This window comes from Engraulis encrasicolus, chromosome 1 (assembly GCF_034702125.1).
Source record: "Engraulis encrasicolus isolate BLACKSEA-1 chromosome 1, IST_EnEncr_1.0, whole genome shotgun sequence".
NCBI classification, from domain to species: domain Eukaryota; kingdom Metazoa; phylum Chordata; class Actinopteri; order Clupeiformes; family Engraulidae; genus Engraulis; species Engraulis encrasicolus.
The window spans coordinates 26,629,795-26,641,951 of record NC_085857.1 but is presented as its reverse complement, the minus strand read 5'-3'; the positions used below and the strand labels follow the sequence as shown (position 1 = coordinate 26,641,951).

Here is a 12,157-nt window from a genome sequence, read left to right as displayed (position 1 = left end):
TACCAGTGAAGCTAGATTTATGCTTCGCTCGCATAGAATCTGCGTCCGTCCGTTTTCTGTCTATGCGAGTCCACGCCCCCCTCTCAGAGGCTCTGCGCCCGTCGTCTAGCGCCTCGAAAAAATTCTAACTATCCGTCGGACGGACGCGGAGTACGCAGACAAAAAGGCACTATGATTGGTCGTCTCGCTACTTCCTTGTTCTGTTCTTGTGGCAGCGCAATGCCAGTAGTTTGCGAGAGCAGAGCTGGATTCTGTTAAAAACTTTATTAATGCCTTGTGTGTAAATGTGTGTAAATACACGAAGCTAAGCTAAGTAACAAACAATGCATCAGTTGAACACTCGTGGCACAATGCCTGCGGTTTTACTACCGTTCCTCCACCGAATGTAAACACACATCGGCAGAATCAACTGTCTTTACATGCTTGCATTTTCTGCTCGTGAAAACAGACTGGGTATGTCAAATAATGATACCACTGCATTGCCTTTGCAATTTGTGTGAAAATACCTAGCTAACCGGGATAGAAAGCAACATTGCTTAATAATGACCGCAGTGCTTACAATGTAGTGAAAGTAGCCTAATCGCGCAATTTCAAATGTGGCTGGCAACGAGACCTCGGACCTCGCAGAGCTCGCAGATGCATGAATACAAAATTGGTTCGTGGCCACTCCCACGCGACTTTTCACGCTCGCAGTTGCTGAAGTCTAATCTGACCTTTAGTCACCCGAACCATCCCAACTGGTCACACCCAAGAAAGAGGTTAAAGAAGACGACTTCTATCAAGAATACTCGCACAGAGAACATGAGAAGCATGAATCGAAAACTGCATCCTGTAAGGAAGAAAAGATTTCATTCCTGGATAATAAAGAGGAAAATGAGAAACCCATGATCGAGGCTGGCAACAATGGCATGATCCCTGCAAGTAAGTTTCACATCAGTATTGTCCGCCATTTTGAATTTCCAGAGACATTTTAGCCGCAAAAGTTACTTACTTTGATCATCCTAGTAAATATTAGTCTATTATTTAGTATACATATGCATGATAAGGTCAAATTTTCAATTGGCAGCACTGTTTCCATGAGCAGTATAGTTGCAATACCTGGCCACCGTCCCACACAGTACACCTTTAAATTGGTACTCTTTAAACGTCTCTAAGTTCTACTTATTATGTCCTTTACATCTTATTATGGTTTTAAGTAATAATTTAAAAAAAATCAATCACTGTGAATTTGTCATCAATGAGATGAGACATTGTTAATTCTTGGGATTTGATATGTTAATCCTTGGATATTGACATTTGATATACGTACATAGTGCGTAAATAAAAAGGAAATATTTTAAACATTTTAAAAGGTTTAAAAGGTTTTCACTCAGATCCATTCAACTCAATATTTCATAATAATGGACATTTCACTTAATAACTAGATTTAATTTTGTAGTATAGGTTACATGCACTACTAAATTAATATAGTATCATTGTGACTAAATTATGTAGTGCTAAACTATACTAGAACAATCAAAGAACATGGATCTAACAAGAGGCGAAGGCCAATACAACGTCCCATATCAACAGTTGGACCCATGATTTTCTAGCGTGGCTGCCATTCTGGAATGAACATCAGTCAAATTACATTGGAATGCATTGGAAATGTGTACCGATTTCAACACAATATGGTAAAAAAAACTCTTTTTTTGTAGCTAGTTATCTATAAGGCTAAAGTTGCCGAAGTAGCTAGCCATATTATGCCTAGCCTAGCGTTATCCACTCTCTTTTGTATGGTTATTGTTCATTCCAAAATGCCGTACGTGACTGCCTGTTCACCTCAGAATGGCGGATTTGACTCAAAACTGACTCAAAATGCTCCCTATTGACTGTTTCCCATAAAGTACTTGACCTTTACAGCTTGTTAGATCCACTTTCTTTGGTACAATACAGTGCTATACTACCGGGATCTATCAAAATTAGTGTTGAATCATAAGTCTCCACACCTTCCGGGAGTATGTAGCTAAGCTAGTGAAAGTCAACGGATCACTGTAGCATGTAGCATGCTACACGGATGCATTGACTTTCACTAGCTTAGTGACATGCTCCCTCTTTTGACTTGTCTTAAAGCAATACAACGGCTTACATGAAAAATAAGACACTTTACCACCTTTATAAACCCTGGCCAACAATTTTAACTGTATTAAGCCCCAAAATAGTGGCATACCCCTTTAAGTGAAAGGTGAACACTGACAGTAGCATTTTAGAATCAGAAGTAGAATGGGGCGGGTCTCCAGTCCTGGAGGGCATAGGGCTTTGTGCTTTTCCTCGCCTAGACTGTATGTCCAATATGTGGGGAAATTATTTGCTTGATCGCAGGATATATCAAAACCAAATGGGTATGGAAAGAGGCATGTGCTGGCTTCTGGAAAGCGTCTACTGTATGCATCCAGTTGCAAAAATATTTCGTTGGGCGACGAGATCCCGCTTATAGTTATTGCTGTCCCAACAACTTCACCCTCAGTCAATGTGGTTGGCGTACCGGGAGAAACAAGACAGATTCAGTGGATATCGCATCATTTTTACTGTGCCGTAGCCTAATTATCACAAAATATAGGCTACCAAATCACGCCCATCTGTCATTTTAAAAATCCGGCACGCAACCTGGACCTTTCCTGTGAAATACCTGTCTCTTGTCAGCTGCCTCGAGTCTAGGCAAAGCGACTTCACTTGCTTCCCTTTCTCTTCTCTTGACACAGCGGTTTCCATAGGTAAACAAAAGTGGATAAGGCAGATGGTTTATCGATAAATTTGCTGTGTGCAATTATTCTAATTGCATAGAAGCCATGCTATACTTTTACAAGTCGCTGGATTTCAAAGAGCCACTTTGTTACGTTTCCGCGTGCATTTCAGGGACAGCGCCAGGGCCGTTCTTGATAGAACAGCGCATGGCTAGCAAGGCTGCACCCTCCTACACTGTAAATTCTGCAGTGCTCATTTAACACTTAGAGAGTTGATTTGACATCATTTGGACCTAAATGAACTCTCTAAGTGTTGAATTAACACCACAACATTTAGTGTGTACTGACACAACACCTTCGGCACTAGCTCGTCTCCTAAGATTCAATAGTGAGGAAGCAGCATAAAAATCCCAACATCCACGGGAATAACTCTATTTCCCGCTGTCCCATTTATAGACAAGACCATACAATTTAACTTTATGAATAGACTGTGCCTTACAACAAAGTCCCCTGAAGGGTTTTTTTTTTTAACAATACTTTTTCATATTTCATCTGAAACTGCACAACATTAAAATTATGTCAAGGGCCGAATAAGATGGCCTTGTAGGTTCCCCAACCCTGCTTTTATGTTACGCTATTTGATTTTATGCTAATTTCGAAATAGCCTATTTATCTTGCCTTTATTCCTTCATTGCACTTCAACGTGAATGCTACATTTTTTACATTTTTTTCTACATTACTGAGGGTGTTAGTGTAACGGAGGCTAACTAGCACAGAGTTGGCGTGGAACGTTGGTAAACCTCCCTCCGATAGCCTCATACAGTCTCGTGCCGTTGGGCCGAGAGACTAGTCTCTTGGCCCAGTGACTAGTCTCTTGGCCCAGTGGTATCGCACTGTGTCTCCCATTGCCGGACCGTTGTAGTTGACGAGATCGCACGTTCGATCCCCGAGGGGGGTGAACAGGTGCAAGATGACCTCCGTCACATTAACAAGTAATGATAATGCCTATGGACGAAATTTTGGGACTCAATTAAATAGGCCTACATTTATGTGAGTAGAAATCAATACAACTATGACAGGATTTACAATATATAATTAATATAAATATAAAATGGGACATATAAATAAATGTAAATACTTTCTTCCATAATGCCGGGGGTTAGTCTAAAAATGTGCTCACAATGGTCTTAAAAGGTCTAAAAAAGGTCTAAAATTTGACCCACTGAATCCTGCAAGAACCCTGCTTGCAGTGAGGATGTTTACCATCAGCGTCAAAGTGATGTCTACTTACTTAGCGTTGTCATCTTCACTTTTATTCTGAACATTATTGTATTTAAAGTGTGCAGTTTATGAGAATATCATCAGTGTGTTAACATGAAATTAATTTAACTTTAAACTTTTTACAATGGAAGATCGTAATAAAAAAAAAATCTAAATCAAGATTTTCTGTTAAATAATCGTGATAAGACATTTTTGCCATACCGCCCACCTCTACATCGAGGTCAGAAATATTTCAAACCTTGTAATTTCTATGCACTGTTATTGTATGAATTCTAAATGTTTACATATTGCCTTTTTAACAGGGGCCTCTGGTGTTAACAGGCATCAAGGGGGAAGACCACATCGGTGTACCACATGTGGAAAGGCCTTTACACTTCAAAATAATTTAAGCAGACACATGAAGATTCATACTGGTGAAAAGCATTCATGTACAAAATGTGGAAAAGCTTTCACACAAAAATATCATCTTCAGTCACATGTGAGGAAGATTCACATTGGGGGAAAAACATACCAGTGTACCACGTGTGGAAGGTCCTTTAATCATGCAGGCAATTTTAGGAGACACCAGATGATCCACACAGCTGAAAAGCGTTATCAGTGTACAATGTGTGGACAATCTTTTAGACATAAGCAATCCCTTCAACAGCATCAGAGATCCCACACTGGGGAAAGGCCATACCAGTGTACAACGTGCGGAAAGTTCTACAATACTTTATACAATATGAAGAGACACCAGATGATTCATACAGGTGAAAAACCAAACCAGTGTACCAAGGAAGAAATGAATTCTGTGATGGAAGTTAAAGTGGAAGAAGAGTCTCTTACTGGAAACAGTCATGGTAGTATGATGTCTACCAGTAAGGCAACCAAGCCATCCCAACTGGTCACACCCAAGAAGGAGGTTAAAGAAGACGACTTCTATCAAGAATACTCCCACAGAACACATGAGAAGAATGAATCGAAAACAGCATCCTGTAAAGAAGAAAAGATTTCGTTCCTGGATAATAAAGAGGAAAATGAGAATTCCACGATCGAGGCTGGCAACAATGCCATGATCCCTGCAAGTAAGTTTCACATCAGTATTTTCCACCATTTTGAATTTCCAGAAAGATAGTGCAGGTTCAATTGTCTCAAAAATAAGGTTTAAGAACATTTCATATAGATTTTTCCAAATTGTGTTTTTTATCAACTACAGACCCCATAGTCTTCAGATCCACCTGTTTCCAATTTTTTTCTGAAGTGGAAACGCCCAAAATCCAAGATGGCGGATATATGGTCATATTCTAACAATTGAATGTAATTGAAAGAAACATGTCATATACATTTTTGGAATTGGTGTTTTTTATATTTCCTACACCCCCTGAACAAAAAACAACCTGTTTCCAGCCCCGTCCCTCAAGTTTTAGTACCAAAATCCAAGATGGCTGACATGACATGTAGCATAAATTATGTATTTGGTGTTTTAAGGTATCTAAAGTCATTGTTTTTTCTTGTATTTGTAATATTCACAATGGATAGAGGACTGTTCAGTCAGCCATTACATGAACTTCATTCAAAAATTATTCAATCTGTTGTAAAAATTCAACATGACATCAGAAAAGGCATCGAACGGCTCTTTTTATGACCAGGTAATGTGTCTTATCCTATTTATTTGTAGGACCCCCTCTGAATACAAAACAACTTGTTTTTATTTTCCCTTTAACTTTCAGAAGCAAAATCCAAGATTGCTGACATTATAGCAAAATAAGGACATTTTAGTGTTTTAACCCATTAAGACATGGCGTTATAAATTTGCTGTTACCAGAATGGCAATGACCAAGTCGTAGTGCATTACTAATACAAAACTTCATAGTATTGTAGTGCTATGGTAGTTAACTTTCAATGACTATTACAGCATGCCACAGGAGGTAAGGCGTGCATTAAGGGGCTACGGTCTATAAAGCCATTCTGCAGTATTGTATGCCTATTGGTAATATTTTGATAGGCACGTTATCAACATTTATCTCATATTTTGCCAAAATTCAACATGGTGTCCAAAAACCCTTGAACAAGCAAATAACCTAGATCTCATCTATATCTGAACTGACCCCTGATCTCAATAGCATAGCAGCAGGTGGAGCCGGTGTGATTTATGACAGGAGTGGAGCCCTATGTCCATCCTCACGATGCCTCAGTCTCAGAGGTAGAACATCTGAAGTTTGGGGTGACACACCTTAAATGTTGTGCGCAAAGATTGGCTTGCAATTTGCCAGTTGCAAAAAAAGGCCTGTTGCCTCCAACTAAGCTCTATAGACTGATCAGGAAGTACAAAACAATCCTATTAATTCATTTCATAGAACTATCCAGAAGAGTGGGCAATAGGACTACCTCATTCCACATATTAATATAGAGAGAATACTCTGTAGCATCATTGAGGCAGACATGGGCGCCGCTAGGGGGGGGGAAAGATGTTACAGATTCTAAGGGCCCAAGCACTGACAGCACTGACAGGGGCCCTTATGGGGGCCCAAAAATCAAATCTTTTGTGGGCCCCAACATTTCTGGAGGCAGACACAATTTACATTCACATGTGTGCCAGCAATACTTCATGATGCCAAAGGTCTTACAAAGGTATGATAGTGTGGCCATTACTAGGGTCATGGGTGTACACTGACTGTCATGCCAAAGAGCCTAGTTCTGTGAGCAGAGAGCATGGCAAGATTGTTGGAATTGGAGGAATGCAGCATCCCAGGCAGAACATTTGGTTTCATAGCCTTCAGATAAGCTGAAGCCGACCCTGAAGCAACTTTGTAGACCTTGGCCTTGACATAGGCAGCCAAACCAGTGCATATGTAATACTACTGTACAGGTAGCACTGCATAACAGGTACTGTACATTAATTGATTGAGTAATTTTTGTTTGAACAATAATTTGGACCTGCACACAATCTTATGTGCTTAAATATTCACAAGTGAATGGCTTTATAGAACTGAAATCATTCAGTTTCAGTTTCAGTTTATTTGACAGGCACTTGCCCAAATCAACACAAAACATAGGTTATACACATCATGACAAACCACACAGATTAGACATCACAACACAAAAAGGCACAGAATAAGATGACTAAAATCTATACAAACATTGTGTCCAGTGAGCTCTCATCCTGGATGTATACCTTGCACTACTCACAGATGGATTACAAAGTGCCACCATTATACTATTGGTAGAAACATCCAGGCACTGTGTAAACTTATGCATCAAGTTCCTCAAAAGTGCATGCAGTGTGCTTACTCCTGCGCAGACAAACATCAGGCTAGCACTCCCTCCTCTGGGAACCTTAAGTAAGATTCTCAATGCATCATTATTTATGTTAATATTGATTTTGCTATATGAAATGTTGGCCATCTTGGATTTTGTAATGGATTTAGTTTATGTGATGGCTGACTTCAGTCATGTAACAAATATTACCAATAAAAGTCAATAATGGCTGAAATAATGGATTTTGCCAAATATGATGTCCGCCATCTTGATTTTCCCACTAAAAAACAAGCAAAACATTGGAAACAAGTGGTTTTCTATTAAATGTTGTCCTGGAAATAAAAAAAAGATTAACTGAAGAAATTCAATCCTTAAAACAGCATTAATGGCGAATGTTCTGTACACAATGGCAGCCATCTTGGATTTGCCATTAAATATTAAGGAAAAAATTGGAAACAGGTGGATTTGTATTCGGGGGGGTCCTAGAAGTAAAAAAAATGCTGAATGGAAAAATCTATATGAAATGTTCCTAAACTTACAACTGAACCTGCACTAAGATATCTTTTTCAGCAAAAGTGACATACTTTGATCATACTAGTAAATATTAGACACTTATTTAGTATATATGCATGATAAGATCAAATTTTCCATTGGCAGCACTGTTTCCATGAGCAGTATAGTTGCAATACCTGGTTGCAGTACCACAGTACATCTTTAAATAGGTACTCTTTAAACATCTCCAAGTTCTACTCATTAGACTATGTCCTTTAATCTTATTATGGTTTTAAGTTAAAGGTGTTTTTTTTCAATGACAGTTATTTGTCATCAATGACATAAGACATTGTTCATTTTTGAGATTTGATGTGTAAATCCTTGGATATTGACATTTGATCTACATAGTGCGTAAATAAAAAGGAAATATTTTAAACATTTTATCAAAGGTTTTCACTCAGATCCATTCAACTCGATATTTCATAATAATGGACATTTGACTTAATAACTAGATTTAATTGTGTAGTATAGGCTACATGCACTACTAAATTAATATAGTATCATTGTGACTAAATTCTGCTGAATATGTAGTGCTAAACTATACTAGAACAATCAAAGAGCGTGGATCTAACAACAGGCGAAGGCCAATACAACGTCCCATAGCAACAGTTGGCCCCATGATTTTCTGGCATGGCTGCCATTCTGGAACAACATGATCTCCAAAAATTCCGTGCTCCTGGACACGGATGTCAAGGACACAAAATCCGTGTCCAGGAGCACGGATTTTGCCAAAATTCTGTGCTCCTGGACACAGAATTATTTTCCGTGATGGAGACACAGAAGTGCTCTCTCTATACTCCCACAGCTCTATGTTTCCACAGTCTTGTGGTTTCTCAGGATTTTTCTTATTTCGAATATTTTTTCCCAAAAAAAACATTTCTTACTGACAGGTTAGGGTTAGGGATTGTTTTGGTCTGGGAACAGCTAGTTTTCTTTCAATCATTATATGAATTTGATAGCCTAGCAACCAACTGGAAAAGGTATTTCTCAAAAATATGTCTTTAATGACAGGTTAAGGTTAGGGAATGTTTTGGTCAGGGCACAACTTAAATTGCTATGGCATTATTTTGTTTAGGATTAGCATTTGGTATGTATTTTCTAATGATAGAGTTAACACAGTGCTGTGGTAATAGCCTATAGAAAGCACTTCCGTGTGCCCATCACGGAAAACAATTCCGTGTTCAGGAGCACGGAAAACAATTCCGTGTCCAGGAGCACAGAATTTTGGCGAAAACCGTGCTCCTGGACACAGATTTCGTGTCCTTAACATCCGTGTCCAGGAGCACAGATTTTTTGGAGATCACGCTGTCTGGAATGAACATCAGTCAAATTACATTGGAATGCATTGGAACTGTTTACACGATTTCTACATAATATGGTAAAAAAAAATATTTTGTATGTGAAATTTTTCATTTACGAATGCTTACACCATCTCGTTTTTGCGGCACTTTCAGTGCAGAAGTCAATTATCTATAAGGCTAAATTTGCCAAAGTAGCTAGCCATATCATGCCTAGCCTTGCGTTATATCCACATTCTTTTGTATGGTTATTGTTCATTCCAAATGGCATACGTGACTGCCTGTGCACTCCAGAGTGGCGGATTTGACTCAAAACTGACTCAAAACGCCCCCTATTGACTGTTTCCCATAAAGTACCTGACTTTCGCCGCTTGTTAGATCCACATTCTCTGGTACAATACAGTGATATACTACCCGGATCTAGCAAAATTAGTGTTGAATCATCATGACTTAACTAGTCAATCGATTTGTGAGTTTTGTGCGTGCCAAAATATGTAATTATTTGGACTACTCAACAGAAATCACAGTCTGACATCTGTCATCAGTGTGTTTACATGAAATTAATTTAAATTTTAAACTTTTTTCAATGGAAGATCATAATAAAAAATCGAAATCAAAATATTTTATGTTAAAAAATGGTGATAAGACATTTTTGTCATATCGCCCACCCCTACAATAAGGTCAGAAATATTTCAAACCTTGTATTTTCTCTGCACTGTTATTGTATGAATTCAAAATGTTTACATATTGTCTTTTTAACAGGGGCCTCTGGTGTTAACAAGCATCAAGGGGGAAGACCACACCAGTGTACCACATGTGGAAAGGCCTTTACACTTCAAACTAATTTAAGCAGACACATGAAGATTCATACTGGTGGAAAGCACCCATGTACAAAATGTGGAAAATCTTTCAAACTAAAACATCATCTTCAGTCACATGTGAGGAGGATTCATACTAGTGAGCATAAGCATTCATGTATTACATGTGGAAAGTCCTTCATACATCTAAGCTCTTTAAGGAAACATGAGAGGATTCATACTGGGAACAAAACACACCAGTGTACCACTTGTGGAAGGTCCCTCAGAGATCTAAGCTCTTTAAGGAAACATGAGAGGATTCATACTGGGGAAAGAGCATACCAGTGTACCACTTGTGGAAGGTCCCTCAGAGATCTAAGCTCTTTAAGAAGACATGAGAGGATTCATACTGGGAGAAAAACACACCAGTGTACCACTTGTGGAAGGTCCCTCAGAGATCTAAGCTCTTTAAGGAAACATGAGAGGATTCATACTGGGGAAAGAGCATACCAGTGTACCACTTGTGGAAGGTCCCTCAGAGATCTAAGCTCTTTAAGAAGACATGAGAGGATTCATACTGGGGAAAAAACACACCAGTGTACCACGTGTGGAAAGTCCTTTATTCATGCAGGCAGTTTTAGGAGACACCAGATGAGTCACACAGCTGAAAAGCGTTATCAGTGTGTAATGTGTGGACAATCTTTTAGAGAAAAACATACCCTTCAAAAGCATCAGAGAACCCATACTGGGGAAAAGCCATACCAGTGTACAACGTGCGGAAAGTTCTACAATACTTTACACAATTTGAAGAGACACCAGATGATTCATATAGGTGAGAAAACATACCAGTGTACAATGTGCGGAAAGTTCTACAATACTGAACGCAATTTAAAGAGACACCAGATGATTCATACAGGTGAAAAAACATACCAATGTACCACTTGTGAATGGTCCTTCAAAGATGTAAGGAATCTAAGGAGACACCAGATGATTCATACAGGCGAAAAGCCATATCAGTGTACCACATGTGGGAAATATTTTAGAGAAAAATATACTCTTCTGTGCCACCAGAAAACCCATTCTGGGGAAAAGCCTCATCAATGTTTCATATGTGGAAAAGCTTATATAACAAAAGGTAATCTTCAGACACACATGAAAAGTCACATCCATGTATCACATGTCGAATCTCATTCACATATGCAGTCTAGTAAGGAAACACAAGATGAGTTATACAAATAATACCAACTCATGAATGAATATTCATAAACACACATCTATGCGCGCGCGCACACACACACACACACACACACACACACACACACACACACACACACACACACACACACACACACACACACACACACACACACACACACACACACACACACACACACACACACACACTAACAACACACTACTAAACACACTAACATTCATGAAACTCTCTCACTCATTTAAGTCATTAAAGTTTGAATAATATGTCTTCATTGTAAATCTTGTAGCAGCAGCTGGAGTTTGCTTCACATAATGAAAATCAGAAACAAGATTACTACATTTTGGGCATGTAGTCTGTATATTTAAAAAAGCACATCTGTTTTGGTGGATGATGGACAAGATTGAAATAATGGACACTTTGCATTGAATGTGTATAAGGTTACTGCCTGTGGCTGACTCTGAAAGTGATGTGTTGTATGGAATTTAGCATTTGCACACATAGTACCAGTGTGACAAAGTGTGCCAAAGTAATGCCTTAGCTAAAAGGAAATTATTAATTGTAGGCCCAAGTAGCTCCTCTTTCTTTCCTGATTAAAAATGAATTGATTCAATTTTGTGTCTGTGTCCTGTGTTCTTCCTCAACACTTGTCCAGACAAGCTTGGTATGGTAACCTGCAGATTTATAGTAGCAGTACTTTCCTTAAAGGAATAGGCCGGGATTTTGCAATTGGTCTTAATTATGGTGTATCATGCACTGTGCTACATACCTGTGTACTACGACCCTAATAAAACATCTGCAGAAGCACCATCCGAAAGAGCACAATGAGTTCTTAGCCATAAGGGGTCTGAAAGGGAGCGTACCTATGTTCCCCCAAGCCCGATCGCATAAGATTTGCGTTGTGTCTCCACTAAATAATAATCTATAGTAGTAGTTGTGTCGTTACGATTAATCACTCGTCGTTGATTTACGATTGTTTGTCAGTGTACCACATGTGGGAAATATTTTAGAGAAAAATATACTCTTCTGTGCCACCAGAAAACCCATTCTGGGGAA

At 38.9% G+C, this 12,157-nt stretch overlaps 1 protein-coding gene across 1 annotated transcript; it reads left to right on the top strand.

Moving 5' to 3' along the window:
• The first annotated feature begins 4,410 nt into the window (after positions 1-4,410).
• On the top strand, positions 4,411-11,253 carry LOC134449461 (zinc finger protein 883-like). The gene is made up of 2 exons (XM_063199416.1): positions 4,411-5,068; positions 9,854-11,253. The coding sequence occupies exons 1-2, from the start codon at positions 4,573-4,575 to the stop codon at positions 11,125-11,127; spliced, it is 1,770 nt and encodes a 589-aa protein (XP_063055486.1). The 5' UTR covers positions 4,411-4,572; the 3' UTR covers positions 11,128-11,253.
• The last annotated feature ends 904 nt before the right edge of the window (positions 11,254-12,157 follow it).

Bases quoted from the DNA above. Each gene is read 5' to 3' on its own strand.
- LOC134449461 (XM_063199416.1), top strand. From the start codon at position 4,573: ATGATCCACACAGCTGAAAAGCGTTATCAGTGTACAATGTGTGGACAA. The intron at 5,069-9,853 runs GTAAGTTTCACA...TCTTTTTAACAG, and splicing joins CAATGCCATGATCCCTGCAA to GGGCCTCTGGTGTTAACAAG.